The 16,382-nt window shown below is 40.6% G+C and overlaps 2 protein-coding genes across 2 annotated transcripts in view; one reads left to right on the forward strand and one right to left on the reverse strand.

Annotated features, from left to right (window-relative positions):
* ccdc33 (coiled-coil domain containing 33) overlaps positions 1–7,992 on the forward strand; it is a gene marked incomplete at its 5' end in the record, with an annotated part of 69,667 nt that extends 61,675 nt beyond the window's left edge. The window contains 8 exons of the mRNA XM_080438021.1: positions 2,335–2,530; positions 3,628–3,716; positions 5,224–5,355; positions 5,495–5,588; positions 6,052–6,179; positions 6,865–6,954; positions 7,086–7,202; positions 7,817–7,992. Coding sequence (XP_080294147.1) covers positions 2,335–2,530; positions 3,628–3,716; positions 5,224–5,355; positions 5,495–5,588; positions 6,052–6,179; positions 6,865–6,954; positions 7,086–7,169 — 813 coding nt within the window. The 3' untranslated portion in view covers positions 7,170–7,202; positions 7,817–7,992. The remainder of the gene's footprint in view (positions 1–2,334; positions 2,531–3,627; positions 3,717–5,223; positions 5,356–5,494; positions 5,589–6,051; positions 6,180–6,864; positions 6,955–7,085; positions 7,203–7,816) is intronic.
* Positions 7,993–8,368: 376 nt separating this feature from the next.
* Positions 8,369–16,382, reverse strand: part of kcp (kielin cysteine rich BMP regulator) — a 44,658-nt gene continuing 36,644 nt past the window's right edge. The window contains exons 38-46 of the mRNA XM_080437406.1: positions 16,060–16,148; positions 15,693–15,795; positions 14,742–14,881; positions 14,071–14,243; positions 12,989–13,100; positions 12,463–12,564; positions 11,640–11,804; positions 10,337–10,637; positions 8,369–9,619 (exon numbers count right to left, since the gene is read on the reverse strand). Coding sequence (XP_080293532.1) covers positions 9,399–9,619; positions 10,337–10,637; positions 11,640–11,804; positions 12,463–12,564; positions 12,989–13,100; positions 14,071–14,243; positions 14,742–14,881; positions 15,693–15,795; positions 16,060–16,148 — 1,406 coding nt within the window. The 3' untranslated portion in view covers positions 8,369–9,398. The remainder of the gene's footprint in view (positions 9,620–10,336; positions 10,638–11,639; positions 11,805–12,462; positions 12,565–12,988; positions 13,101–14,070; positions 14,244–14,741; positions 14,882–15,692; positions 15,796–16,059; positions 16,149–16,382) is intronic.

Consider the following 16,382-nt stretch of genomic DNA (forward strand, 5'->3'; position numbering starts at 1 on the left):
GCTGCATAGATTTATACTACAGCCATTATGTTAATTGCCTTAAAAGAATATGGGTCACATAAAGTCCCTTTGCGTACAGTATACAAGCACTCAAAAACATGCACAAGAACACACACGCACACACGCACACACACACACACACACACACACACACACACACACACACACACACACACACACACACACACACACACACACACACACACACACACACACACACACACACACACACAGAGTGCCTTCCTATATGCGGTGGCTGCCATCTGTTTGTGATGTAATTGTCCTGGAGCGACGGAGAGTGTGGAAAGCCAGCCCCCTTTTTTAATGTCTTCAAAGCACAGCGAGGAGGGGCCACCCGCAGCATTCCTAGAGCGAGACAGAGGCCCCCCTTTTATTCTACCCAGATGATGGGGCTTCCCATACTCATCATTTGGGGGCCCCCTCCTTCCCATCATGCCTGTGGGTCCCGAGCAGAGCTCCCCCCCTGTATCTCTGGCCTCATCTGTAGTCATCATCATTGTCACCTTGTCCCTGCCCTTTCAATTAGACGCTCAATTTCATCCCGGTGTCCCAGGGGAGCCTCAACCACCCCAGCCCCAGATTGGAATCTTCAAATAGATATACCGCCCTCGTGCGTACGCCCAGACCCTGCTCTTAGTCCTGCATTGTGCTCTTTGTTGCACGCTCCGACACCACTGATGGAGTGGAACATGTGACATTGGACGGAACAATGCAGCGGTATGCTGTCACACAGCAAGCACATGCTTTGCGGTGCAACACTGTCATAAAAGAGCTCTCTTAACAATGGAGGCCAGCTGTAATTGCTCATCAGCATAATGCTGGTATTGCTTCTTCTCGGGAATTCACCATTGTTACTCAGAAAGAGAAATTTCAAGAAAATTATATGGTTGTGAAGAATATTTTAACTTTTTGTTTGTTCATGAAAAGAAATAGGCCATGTGGAAATAAGTGGTTCTGCCATTAACAAGCTTATGGCGTGTGGCGGCAGCTGACCGACCTGATGTCTGTCAGCCACTCACAACATGTTCAATTCCGTCTCGATAACTGTGTCAGTATACTCTCCACTTCCATGTCTAAATAAAGCATTTAAAAAAATTATTACACCAATAATAGTAATAATAATAATAATCTTTCAAAAACAAATTGGCAAGCTTATGATCAGTGGTTTGTATTCTTTTCACCTTTTCTTAGCAGGTGAATGGATTTACCTACGGCCCTGGAAATGGACTTTCAAATTGTTCAAAAATAGAGAACCTTATTAGATCTATGCGACACATTGTGAGCTTGTAGATCTGCTATTTTCTCTATTTTTATGGGGCTTAGGAGGTTAATAGTAGGACACTCCATGCATGCACCAGCAGGGTTTATCCCAAATCCCTGTGACAAAAGACCTTGACATGATGGGGTCTTATTTTCCCTTTGACACTGAGGAACTGGAGGCGATTACAATTTCACTCACAACTTCAGAAAATCGATTACAGAAACATTAAACCGTGTTGCATAAAAGTCTCTGTTTTGCCTTTGTATCATGTTCTAATAGCCGCCCCTTAATGCTTTGAGCTTGAGGGAAACCTTGGGAAATCAGTGTTAATTATTCAAACATTGAGCCTCATGGTAAATTGTCAGACATGCATTGGCGCTCAGGCGAGACATGTTTTTAATCCTGTTTGAGGACGCAGAGAGACTTACTGAGATATTCTGCTGAGGATACTCTGTAGATCTCTGTTAACCAATGAGCCTACAGAGACATCTAGTGGTGGTGATGAAACACTAGCCAACAAATGTGAGCAGCACTTTGGTTCAACACTGTTGTTTTAAATGTGCTCTATAAATAAAGTGGATTGGATTGGATTGGTTTAATAATAATAATAATAATAATAATTATAATAATAATACATGCAATTTATATAGCGCTTTTCTAAATACTCAAAGTCACTTTGCAAAACAGAAACAAAATAAAAAGGACTATTAGGAAAAAAACTAGTTAAAAAGGTAAGCAACTCAAAAAAATTAAAATCTAAGAGGTAAATATTTTTGACAGATTAAATGGGGCAATAATCAAACAGACTGTAAAATGTTTCCTAAAAAATTACATACATTTCAAAGGATGGTTCCTGACATTAGGATGGGCACTGGCCTATAGCAGACTGACTTAAAGCCTTGAGTGAAGGACTGATATTTGGTCCACTGAGTTTGTCATAGTCCTCTGTGTATTTCTTACAAACCCTCTAGCACATAAACCTGTAAATCTCCCACTGATCAGCTCTACTTTATCAATTGTGGACAATTTGTCTCATTTCTCCACCTCCCCAGGAAGTGGAAAACTACCGCTCAGCCATGAGTAAGATGGCAGAGGACATTATCACCCTGAGAACACAGGTGGCCAGTCTGGAGACGGAGAACAGTCAGCTCCGCAGTGACCTGTCACTGCACCAGGACCTGGGTCGAGACCTGCTGGATGACACCGATGTTGACGTCATGACCAAGGCGGAGATCACCGACCGGATAGGTACAGCTTCAACCTAGCCCAGATAATGGCCTCTCTTCTAATAAATGATTAGTCCACCGTGGTTATTAGAGCTGTCACACAATCGCAAAACTATTGTGATTAGTGTCGTGCCCCCTTTAGAACTTCATGATACTTGTGACCAATTCTTTTTGGCTCAGGACCAGCCTTACCACCAAGTTTTGTGCAAATCCATTAAAATATATTCTCCAGATATCCTGCTCACTCTCACACACACACACACACACACACACACACACACACACACACACACACACACACACACACACACACACACACACACACACACACACACACACACACACACACACACACACACACCAGGCCATGAGCCATATAATATGGGGCTCGACTATGCACACCTCTAGGTTGCTCTTGTTAACCGCATGAAAGCTATAGCGTCCCTATTCTGGGGCAAACAGTCAGGAAAAATAGCAGATCTACAAGCTCACAACATGTCACAATGCAACACGTGAGCTATTTTCGGAGATTCGAGTAGAGTTGTTGAAACCTGACTTGTTTCCCATGCTGTTGTGAATGCAGGTTTATTTCATTGCCATGGGAAACAGTGATGTGAAGGTCTGTTCTCTGTGCGCCGTGAGATAATCCTTGTGGCTGTCTGCCTCCCTGGCAGTCTGTGTCACGCTTTAATGAGGCCACAGACACTGATAAACTGTGTGGGCAGTACATGCCTTATCTGCTAAAGGACAGTTTGTGACCCTCAGTAAAAGGCTGCTTCAGAAATCCTTCTCTGTTGGCATCAAAGCAAAGGCAGCGGATTCAATTCCCTGCTGAGTCTGAAGGACAGTGTTGCTCATTGTTAATCTCATATATGAGGCTTAGACCTGACATGACTTCCTATTCCAACTCCATGAAGTCTTTGCAGCTGTTGAATATTCCTAGCAAAAAGACGCTTTGAAACTTAATGAGTTTGGATGTAAATACAACTACAGAGACACATACTGTATTTGACTGGTGGCAGAAACAACATGGCGATAACGTGTGTGGTACAAACGCATGTTTATTTTTACCCAAATGAAATGTCTTGTATGTTAATTTGTTTAATTATTATCTTGTAGCTGATCTGAAATTTAAACTGGCCAGTGAGACCACAAAGGCTGCTGCCCATAAGGACAAGATCCAACAGCTGCAGAATGAGCTCATCAGGGTAAGAACTCGTACTAACATATCGTCGCTGTTGTGCAGAAACCTCATATTTCATCTTTTCATGTTTATTTTCATTTGAATAAATGCTGCCTTATTTTATACTTCGTCATACCCCAGTGTTGTGGAAGTAGCGAAAATAGCCGATCTACAAGCTCACAACACATTGTGAGCTTCTAGATCTGCTATTTTTTTTAGGAGAATCTTAAAAGATTTGTGAAATTACTTTCCCAAAATATGGACGCCAGGTTGAAAGTGGTTGAGTCTGTCTGTGGGTTTTATAAATGTTCTACCGATGAAAAGCATTAACCATCGCTTGTGACTAAATAATAACTACATTGGATCCATTGGGGCCATCTTTTTTCCATTTCCTGAAAAGTAACGGTTTTAGACATACAGGGTTTCCACACGACAGCGATGATATGACACGAATGACATCCTCATTTTTAATATACAGTAGCTATTAAAATATGTTTATATTTGTGTATTATTTTCATAGTTGTCTTTTTACACTTTGTCTGTGAGTACTACTACTGTGAGTAGTAGTAGTAACCCTGAGTTATTGCACTGTTGCCAACAGCTTACCAAGCCTACTCCTGTCACGCCCTTTCTCCCTTTATCATATCACTGTCACGGTTCTATTGAGAATGGTTCTGCTTCCCTGAGAAAGAGCTCAGGGAACAGACTCTTACAGATGAAATCAAAACAGGAACCACAATGATACAGTGCAAAACTAAAGGGTACTAAGATAAATTGAACACCCAGCACTCGAGAGGCTTCACAGGTAAACACAGGGATGGTGACTCTAAGGGTATTTAAATACAGACACAGATGAACAAGGTGAAACATGATACTGATATTACAGGGAAAACATGGATCAGTTTCTGGTGCCCTCTGGTGGTGAGCAGAAGCTATGACAATTATGCTCAGCTGTTCACTCCTATTGCTCAGTTTTGCAAGAACCTCGACTAAGAACCTTAGTCCAAAAATAATACTGTCCCTCTGTAACTAAAGCCAAACTTAGTCCTGTGGTTAGATTTGGTGTTTCAGCACAAACTCAATCCATTGCCTTTCCGAGTTGACTTTGTTTCAACTCTTGTTTTTAGTGTTTTACTGCTTTTATTTCTTATCTTACTTGCTTTACTTAGTGCTTTACTTTTTTTTTTTACACTCTCCCCCTGGCCCGCCCACACACATGTAAAGCGACTTTGGGTAATTAGAAAAGCGCTATATAAAGCGCTATATAAATTCCAGGTATTATTATTATTATATAACCTTGTGTTGAGTCACACTTGCATTACTGCCAGATGATTGCACATTTTTCCATTTCCTTATGGAAATCCTAATTTCATAATAATGAAGCATGACAGATCTCCAAACTCTATCCACTCTGGTGGCAGCAGTGGCTCAGCAGGTAGAGCGGTTCGATGCCTGGCTCCTCCTGGCTTTGTGTTGGAATGTCCTTTGCATAGTGACCTCTGTGGACCATTTCACTCTGTGTACTGTGCCAGAAAAATGACAGTGAGAAGGAGCTGCTGATGCTTCAGAGGGTGCACAAGCAACAGCAGGGGGATCTGCAACGCTTCCAGACTCGCGTCACGAAGATGGCGAGCTTGGAGGTCACAGTGAAACAGCAGGAGAAGGTAAACGAGCAATAACACGTTCCTGAGTGACTTAACAACAGGACGAGTTCACTATGTATAATATGAGTACAAGCAGTTTGGGTTATCTTTAAATATATCATTCATTTAATTTTCTTGTGTTGGATCCATTATTTTTCAGGTCATTGAGAAGATGGAAAAAGCACTAGATAACCGCCTGAGGGAGAAGTACAAACAAAATGTTGTGAAGAATCAGGCAGCCAAAATCCAAACAGGTGAGATGACTTACGCAAAGTGGGAGTAGAGTTAGGACTTAGTAATGTATTGAATTCCTCAATGTTGTCGATTAAATGATATCTTTATGAAATTATGAAATTCTGCTTCACGATATCACTCTCAGAGTTAACCCATTCAATCCGGGAACGCATCTCTGTCGTTTTTGGCTATTCAAAAAAAAATACTATTTTTGAAAAATCATGAACATTTTGTGCAAATATATATATATATTTTTTTTTTTAAGCGAACATTTTTACCTCAAATCTTTGCTTCTTAGGGTCCCTGGAACTAAATATTTTACAAATGTTCATTTAAAAAATATATATATTCCAAGATTTGCACAAATTTTCACGATTTGTCTAAAATAGCTAAAGAAATCTTAAAATGACACAAATGATGCTTTGCCGGACTTAAAGAGTTGAATAAACACTGAGCATGTTGCTGTGTGCTGTGAGAGTATAGGTGAGGTGGACAGCAGAAAGGAAGAGATGGAGTCTGCCTTGGCGGCAGAGAACGCCCGTCTCAGAGGAGAGCTGGAAAGGATGCGACAGCAGCACCATTCACCCATCATCATCCAGCAGTTAACACAGGTTCAGTAAGATGCTGATGACAACACACACTTTGATGGAGTTGTGAGGTAGACTCCATACACACAAAACCTTAATTAACTCTGTACTATCTATAATAAAGGCAGAAAAGCGCAAAACATTTCTGGGAAAAAAAGGCCAAAAAAAAAGCATCGACTCGTATGAATGACACATCACCAAATTAATAGCTTGAGTACACTTTTGAGGTACTTTTACTTACTGGAGTATTTCCAATTTTCAATAATTTTACTTCTACTCCACTACATCTCAGAGGCAAATATTGTACTTTTTACTCCATACAATTATTTGAAAACTTTATTTACTAGTTACTTTGTAGATTTTGATTATTATTACAAAACATACATTAACCACTTCAGCCCTGTTTAAACTTTGGCTATTTGAAAATAGGCAATCTTGAAGATTTGCTATTTTCAAAAGATTTTAATACATGTTATACATACGATACCTTGCGAAAAGGGACATTCTGCACAATGAGTACTTTTACTTTTGGTAATTTAAGTATATTTGGATGCCAATGCTTTTGTACTTGTCTTTTACTCAAGTACATTTTTATTACCAGACTTTTACTTGTAACAGAGTGTTTCCACATTGCTGTAGTATTGATACTTCTTCTTAAGTAAAGAAATTGAGTACTTAATATGCATGATATCAATAATATGCCTCTCAGGCACAAGAGACGGTCCCAGACCAGGAGAAGCTGAGGTTGCTGAGTGAACTGGAAAAAGCTGAGGCAAAAATAAACACACTGGAAACCCAGGTATGAATACGAATAAATTGTCTATTTTTGGAAAATTCGAACTGGATAATTTAGCAAATATGATGTCTATAGTCACTGATCAATAACAGTTCTGTTTGTGCATCGGTTAAGTGTTTCTATGTTTATTACAGCTAGAGGACAACTCTAAAGTCTGGGGAAGGCAGAAGCAGGAAATGTTGACTAAACTCAATGAGTATAGACATGGCTTTGCCTGAACATCCAATATGATCCTGCAGAACTCCCAGGCAGTAAGTTGTAAAATCATTGTTATATATCTCTGCTGTCGGGCAGAAACCAGCTATCCAAAACATTAACTTTTCAGGAAATGAAAAAAACATGTTTATAGAACAACACAATACTGCCTCATCAAAGTTGGTATGGTGACTTTACACATTGTCAGATACTTGAATGTGTCCTTGTATTATCATCACTTGACCCAAATACAGCTCAAGTGGAGTTAGGAGGTTTTTGATCATTAATGTGTTTTTTACCCATCTGACTTCATCATTCTAATAAATGATGGAGAAAAAAAACTCTCTCCAAAGTTGGAGTTAGGTGGTTTGAACGACAGTTTGAGGATCCAATGGAGTTAGGAGGTTTAGTCAGAAGCGTTTTTTTTAAATACTTTTCATTGGTTCAATATTTGTAAAACCCACACAGACTTAAAGGTTGTTCAATAGCACTGATTTATTAAAAATAATAAAAAAGTTGAAAAATTGATATAGCTGGTTTCTGCCTGAAACTGTCTGTAATAATATAATACATACAGCAAACTGTCATTTAATTGGAAAGGTATATAAACTATTTGGAAAGAAGTAACACTGTATACAGTAACACTTAGTCATCTTTTTTTTTACTGAAGGAACTGTCTGATTTTCTGTGTGGTCAGAATGGACACAGACAGCCTGTGAAATGACTTGCAACTGGAAGACGCTCAAAGACCCACAGCAGATGGCACACAGATATTTGTTATTGGAAGGTTGGAGTAAAGATGACACAGGTTTTGTGTTTGTTTTGTTGTATGAAGTGTCATATTTGTACATGGCTAATAAATGGCCGAAATAAACTAAATTTTTATAAGATTAACAATAATAAACAATTCCCAAAGTACAATCAATTCAATCAATTCTCATGAGTAAATTGCCTATGCAAAGTTGCCATCATTAGAACCTTGTGTTCTCCCAAAGGCAGCAAACAAAAGGAAAAGATTTGTATTAGTGCCAGGGGAGGGGGGGGGGTATATAGATATATTCTATGTTCTCTTTAGGATCAACACATATTGTAAACACCAAAACCTTTTAAAGTGAATTTAAGAGAGAGTAAACAAAGTTTAAACATACCTATGGCCAAAGGTCGGTGCTAGAGGAAAGTCCACACAGGGTCACAAAATGCAGTAACCCACAGGGATCATGAATGGGATTAGAAAGTTGACTTTTTATTTTGAGATATCTTGTGTACAAGTCAACATTTTTTGAAGAGGAAACGCCATTGGGTCACCAAAATCAGTCGGGGTCCTCCTGGGCTCAAGAGTGCAACAATAATGAGTTAAACTTTTGATTCAAAATCACCAAGGAAACACGATCAACAGATCAACAGCCTACTAGACTTCAGTTAAAGAGGTTAAATTGTACAGTAATTTCTAGTCATTTGGGTTGTTGAGAGTAAAGGCCAGTCCACACCAATGATTCGCAACACAACTCCTTGCAAATACATGCAACCAGTATCCCAAATGGCAGTTGCAAGGAGTTGCATTGGTGTGGACTGGCCTTAATACTGTATAGCTACAGTATGTTAAAATAACGTGATAAAAAATATTGGACACAGTATATTTAAAACAAAGAAAAGTTCAAGGTAGTACAAGTTAAATGTTCATTCATAAAAAAAGATTAAGCAAGAGGTGGTATAAAGTTTCAGTGCTACATAAGGCAATTTTAATGTGATTGCTAACATTATTTGTCACAAAACACACAATTGGACACAGTTTCCTTCCTCTGGCGATACTAAAGAGCAGCAGTCAGACTGATAAAATGTGAGTTTGAGGCAGGTTTAAGGCAATATGTGTTTCATATTATAAAAAATAAATTCTGTGTCCACCTAGCCATGTAAAAAACTGTGAATTTCCTTTTGGACAAAAGAAATTCCAGGACCACCCTGCTGACCTCAAACATAAATATAAAAAGATTAAGTTATAAAATCAAAATATTCATACAATTGATTGTTAAAAGACACAATTCTGTTACAAAACGTAAATTACAGTAAACAGTTGCAGAGTGGTTACATTTAAAATACTGCTGTTTCTGACTTATGTAAAGAACACAAGATAATACAGTACTGCATCACTGCATACTATAGGTAGGTTAAGTGTAGTTAAATATGCACATTTGCATACGTGTGTGTGTGTGCGTGTGCGTGTGTGCGTGCGTGCGCACGCCCAAACATGTGTTTTATGAGGTGCTGCCATGGATAATCTTGGGACACTTCTCTGGGGGTATGCAGTAGTAGTTGTGTAAAACCAGGCCGGCAGGACATTGGCAGCCTGGTACACAAGGCTTGAAGCAGTGACTCTCTATCACTCCTAGTGGTACATCAACATTAAAGCAGGTGACTGGACAGGGAGGTCCGCACTCATCGAACACAAATCCCCTCTCAGCTGGACAGCCCACCGCTGTGGAAAGACAAAGACAAAGTTTGTTAAAATAAACAACAATTATGGTAGTTAATTTAAAGGGAAACTTAGCCGAATGTTCAACCTAAATCACGTTGTTCTGATGTGAAGGGATCAATAATATAGAGTGGGGAAATGTTGAAATGTTGACTTGAATGATGTCGTTTAACATCACTGAAGGTATGGAATGTATGCCTGGCACTTCCTTTAAATGATGGCAACTGATAAGGAACTAAGAGCAACAGCAGTGCAGCTTTAAAGCAGCTGAACTGCTCACCACAGCAGTAGTTCTCAACCTGTGGGCCGGGACCCCCAGGGGGGTCCCCACATGATGTTGGGGGGATGACAATGAAGTGACAATTAAAAGAAAATAAAGAAAGACAGAAAAGAAAAAAGACCATTACTGCATCAAAAGTAATCAACAAACTATGGTATAAAAACTGGCCAAATTGTCAAATGATATAAGAAAGAGGTGAACATTTTGGAAATATTTCTGTGGAACCGAGTCAAACTAAATGTAATGTCTCAACTCCTACATGCCAAGTGCTTGTCAGGGTGGGGGGTCCCCAGTTCAAGTATGATTATTTTGGGGGGGTCCCCAGTTCAAAAATGATTATTTTGGGGGGTCCCCAGTTCAAAAATGATTATTTTGGGGAGTCACGGCCTGAAAAGGTTGAGGACCACTGCACTAGTATCAGGCATGTATACTGTACTTACCACACAGTGACGGGCTCCTCCACTGCAGTACGACTCCAGCCTCTCTGCACTGACCAGCATAGGCCTCCAGTGTGTCACAGAGACACTCGTCAGTGTTGGCTCCACAGGCACACTGATCATACACACATGCACCGTACCAGGGTTCAGGAGGCACCACGCGGTGGCAGGCCTTGAATACGGAAGACTTCAGCACCTTGCAGCGGCTGTTGGCCCCCTTTCTGGCCTGGTAGCCTGCGTCCTTACAGGGGTCAACATCCTCGCCAGGGTGACAGTCGGAGAGGGAGTGGCTGCCATTGGTCACCTACAAAGACGGCGGAGACGCAGACGGAAACGATCACATGCATCTGATTCAAAAACCACGCAAGCATGATTATTGCTTAACCAAATTCATCCCTATTTTGGGCACTTCATTGTCGCCGTAGTTTTTATAACATCCTCCTATATTAAAATTGGTTTACGGGAGGACGGGAATAACGAATATAGCCAATCTACAAGCTCACAACAATCAGCAATCAGCTATTCTCGCTATTCCACATATGACGTACTGTATATAGAGCTTGAAGGGGAATACCACTCATTTTCAACATTGAACTATGTCTTTAATACCAACCCGGCTGTTAATACACCTTAGAGCTGTTGTGTGGAAATAAGAAAAAAGTCCCCTCCCCCCTTCTATGTTGCCTAGAACCAGATAATTGATTGAGGTCATGTGATCAGTGAGATACGCACGGTGTACTTTTGGCTCCGCCCTCTAGGCTGCTGCATTCACTAGAATGGGGAATCTGACTTCCAGCTGAAACAGTGCGTCTTGAATATAAAGTTAAGACTTATTAGAGCATTTTCAGCCAATTGATCTCTATTATTTATCTACAAGTACTATGTCTTGTGAAACGTGATATATAACCATAATGCCATTATAAACTACTACAAGACGCACTGTTTCAGCTGGAAGTGAGATTCCCCATTCTAGTGAATGCAGCAGCCTAGAGGGCGGAGCCAAAATTACACTGTATGTCACTGATCACATGACCTCAATCAATTCTCCAGTTCTAGGTAACATAGAGGGGGGGGGGGATTTTTTTCTTATTTCCACACAACAGCTCTAATGTGTATTAAAGACATAGTTCAATGTTGAAAATGAGTGGTATTCCCTTTAAGTGGTTCATTTATATTCTTTTGTATGATCGTGTCGCTTGGGGTCGGCTGCTGTAAAGAACTTGGCTCACCTTGCATTGTTAGCTTGTACAACAAAGTATATATCAGGCTCAATAAAACAAGACCGTCTCTTCCGTCCCTTTCTTACCCTCCAGCTGTTGCCGAAGGCAGCCTCTGACAGGCTGATCTTTCCGCTGGGCATCCGCTGGTCGTCCTGTTGGTAGTTATTGAAGTTTCCACACAGGCCACATGTGTGGCTCTTATAGGAGCCTGGGACGCTCACCTCCAGGTGGGAACAGCCATTCCACAACACCTAGAGGGTAAACATAAAAAATAGGGCATAGGAAACGGTGGATTAAGGAGGGCCAATGTGTGTGTTGACGGATGATTGATTAGGGAAGATGTAGTTAAACTGATTCAACTTTATTACTGATATAGTACATAAGAATATTTAAAAAAAACTACAGCAGCATAAAGAAAGAAAATTAACCCATTAAGACCTGAAGCCGATTCTACAAATGTCTTCTAAATCCCAACAGTTTTCTGAAAAACGCATGTTTCTATATCAGTGGTTATCAAACTTTTTCATGTCAAGGACCCCCCAAAATGATGTATTTGGCCGCCGACCCCCATCGCAAAATATTTTGTTCCAGGGACCCCAGAAGCAAAGATTTTAATTAAAAATGTTTGCTTTAAAAGAATATATATTCAAAGATTTGCACACATTTTCACGATTTTTCAAAAATAGCAGATCTACAAGCTCATAGCGCGGCACTCGGTGCCGCGCTATGAGCTTGTATATCTGCTATTTTTTAATAGCCAAAGTGTAAAATAATGCTTTTTAGCTCAAACCAAAAAGTGACACAGATTCGTTCCAGGTCTTAAAAAGATCACATTTAATTGATCCCCCAAATGGGATAAAGGTAATGTGGCGCACGCTTGTTCTCTGACGTATGAAAGAGCTCTGTCACCTTGAGTCCAATGTTGGTGTTGAGTAGGATGATGTTGGCTTGACGTTCCACATAGATGTACGGTTCTTTGAGGAAGGGAAGGGTCACCACCTCATCATTGACCTGGCAACATTTGAAAGTACTTGATTGGCTATGCACTACAATACACCACAATTACACCATGGATCCTCAACCCTGGTCCTGCTGGCGGGGGAACACAGCACTCCCCTCCACTTGAACTGATCCTGGTTTTTGCTGAATGTTTGCCCCAGAATACGGACGCTACGGATTCATGTTGTTAAATGTATTGACCTTTATCATTCTAACTGTATAAACATTGACCTGTACTGACATGATACTGAAAAGTATACTGACATGATACTGACCACGATACTGGCATGATGCTGACCATGACACTGACCATGATACTGTCCATGATACTGACCAAAGTGAACATGATACCGCTTTTGTCATTATCATGTCAGTATCAAGGATCAGTGTTGAAGAACCCTGATGAAGATATTTGCACACAGTTACAATCACCAACCTTGACGACCCAGTCCTGGAGAAGCTGCACCGCAACGTCTCCTATAAATACAGTCACCTCTTTAGTCCAGGACACTCCTTTACGTCCACGATTATCATTGGTGACATGAATACTACACAGACAGAGAAATTATTTAAGTTAGTCAGAGAGCATCCAAACAGAAATCTACTGGGTCTTCCAGAATTATTTTATCAACACTTTCTTTCTTTGTTCAATAGCTTTTTGTATTGTAATATGTTATGCGTTACAGCAGTCTTTCGGGAACTTCACCAGACCCAAAGATATGATATAAAACTACTGGTGTAATTGACATGTCATTAACATACAGTATATACCAACTAACATTGCCACCAGCAGTTGACACCAGCAATCATGGTTGAGAAATAGGGGTTGAATGTTAAGAATATCCTGTGTGTCCAGAGATAACTGGTGTCTTCAAAGATGCCATGGTTCATAGATACTATTGCTGAACAAATGGTTGGTCCAATTCACATTTGGTATGGTGTCACAAGGCCCATAATTGCAAGTACCACCCCTGCTACAAATATAGATAACCATGGTAGATTTATTGTTTTCATGACATTCAGTTTTACAATACTGAAAATTCCACTCCAGTTAGCCATTGCAGGTGTTTTTCTCTCACATTTCTAAAGCCTTTTCAACTGCAATGAAAAAAAAAATCTTTGCCTTTGTCTTTGTCGCTGTTGAGGGATTTTGCCTGTCAATCATCGCCTCTGCTCCCCCCCCCCCCCCCCCCCCAAAGGAAAGGATAGGGGAGGGGAGGGGCGAGGAGGAGAGTGGACGCCAGACCAGAAAACCCCAGACCACGGAAAATCCACTGAATGTTCAAAGTTCAGTTTTTTGGGGTGTAATTGAGGTCATAAAACCCCCAAAAAAACAAGAAAAATAAAAAAAGTTAAAATGAATGTCATAGAACCTTTAAGATATGTCGTGCTCTACACATCTTTTGATTATAAAGGTGCTTCCAGCCAATGGTTAAATTCCAAAAGTAAACTAAATGGATAATGATGAACACTAACTTGATTGCAGTCTCTATGGTTCATTTTAGAATTGTGGTGTACCTGAAGTCGCCACCCTTACAGTCCTGAGCTAGGACATATGTACACGCCCCCTGGAAGTGCAGCATACGACCATCAAAGGTGCGGTAGTGAGGGTCTCCGAACACGATGCAGGTGGCCGGACGTGGCAGGCAGTGAGGACAACACACGCCTGGGATTACTGCTGGCATCTCATCCTGGTGAGCATATACAAGCACATGCACTTGTAAGTGGGTGAGTGTGTGTGTGTGTGTGTGTGTGTGTGTGTGTGTGTGTGTGTGTGTGTGTGTGTGTGTGTGTGTGTGTGTGTGTGTGTGTGTGTGTGTGTGTGTGTGTGTGTGTGTGCAGGCCTGTCACAATTACGGTATGACATAATTGTCTAACTAATTATTTTGCATAATTTCATATTATTTTCAAACATAAAAAAATAGAAATAGCAGATCTACAAGCCCACTGTGCAAATTTGTGTTTGCAAAGCTTAAAAGCCAAAGAGAAATTGAATATTTATTCATCTGTTCCACAGTTCAATGCCAAAAACACAATTAAATCGTCAATCGCAATTATTTGAGTGACAATTAATCGTCAAGTAAAACTTGTAATCATGACAGTGTGTGTGTGTGTGTGTGTGTGTGCGTGCGTGTGCGTGCGTGTGTGCGCGTGTGTGTGCGTGTGCGTGTGTGTGCCTGTATACTGACTGTAGCGCACGTGAGAGGAGGGCAGCGTTCACTGTGGCAGTGAACGTCTCCAGACACACAGGAACAGCTGGTGCACTCATCCACCTCCCACTGCTCATTGGACTGGTACACTGTGCCCTGGTATGTGCACGACACTGAGTCTGCAACACACACACACACACACACACACACACACACACACACACACACACACAAAATGCAGTAAAGAGAGAGTTTTACTGTTAGTGTACTGTTGAATTGAGAGGTTGCACCATATTCTGCCCCCAACTAGCTACCTAAGCGAGCAGCAAGCCTTCCTGGATAATGTGGTTGTACAACTTGTATTTTCAACCTTATTTTGCTTTTCAACACATACCATAAGACAGTCATTAGAAACGGCAACAATAATGAACAGCAGATGTCACTCTTGAGCACACTTAGAAAATGATCATGGTTCAAATACATTGACGCTATAACACCCCATCGTTTTATACAGTGGCTGTTGAACCAGACGGCATTGCCCCTGTTCCATTAGCCAGCATACATTAATCCATTGGGTTCTCAAAATGGGGTCCGGGGACCCCCAGGGGTCCTTGGGGGGGTTCCAGGGGGTCCCCAGCTAAATGTGTTAATATAGCATCACAATAGTTTTAACCTTTTATACTTTGGCTATTCAAAAATAGCAGATATACAAGCTCATAGCGCGGCACCGAGTGCTATGAGCTTGTAGATCTGCTATTTTTGAAAAATCGTGAACATTTGTGCAAACCTTTGAATATATATATATATATTTAAGCGAACATTTGTAACTCAAATCTTTGCTTCTGGGGGTCCCTGTAACAAAATATTTGAGATGGGTGTCCGCGGCCAAATACATATCATTTTGGGGGTCCTTGACATGAAAAAGTTTGAGAACCACTGCATTAACACACATTGCCAGGGCCCCCAAACCCTGTTGGACGACTGTAATACCTTGGCATCCATGGCAGCATTCCCCTGGAATCTTCACTGGTATCTGGCCATCCTGACACACCACTGGCAAACATTCCTCAATGGTACACTCAATATGGCCCAGCTGTTAAAAAGATACAGTACAGGGGCTATATTAACATACAGACAAACACATACAAGAGTTTGAGTTGTAGATGTAACATAATATGCTATTTAGAACTTTCTTGTTTCATTAGGAATCAAAATATAGTTTTACTCCAATCTTTACGTACGTCCTGTCAGTAATGGATGTGAGAAAAATGTATAATAGCAGAATGAGGTCATTTCTTTGTCATGTGATTTTCCTTATGGGGTTAGTAAACATTTGATCTGTTGCAGGATGGCTTACATTACAGGTACATGTGACACAGTCATCGTCACTGTCTGTCCAGCTGGCCCCGTTAGGTACACGCACCCCCTGTCCCTCGATCACACACTCTGAAACAATACATGTTCACATTCACATTCATGTACTGTATGTGTTACTTGTACAAAAATACAAATGTACCAGTGGTTCTGAAACTTTTTCATGTCAAGGACCCCCATATTAATATGTATTCTGCTGCAGACCCCCATCTGAAAATATTTTTTTTATATTTTTTTCAAAATAGCCGATCTAAAGTTGTTAACTTGTAGATTGTAGATTGGCTATTTTCAAATAGCTGATGGACA

The sequence above is a fragment of the Gymnoscopelus braueri genome (assembly GCF_963280865.1).
Source record: "Gymnoscopelus braueri genome assembly, chromosome: 9".
NCBI lineage: Eukaryota > Metazoa > Chordata > Actinopteri > Myctophiformes > Myctophidae > Gymnoscopelus > Gymnoscopelus braueri.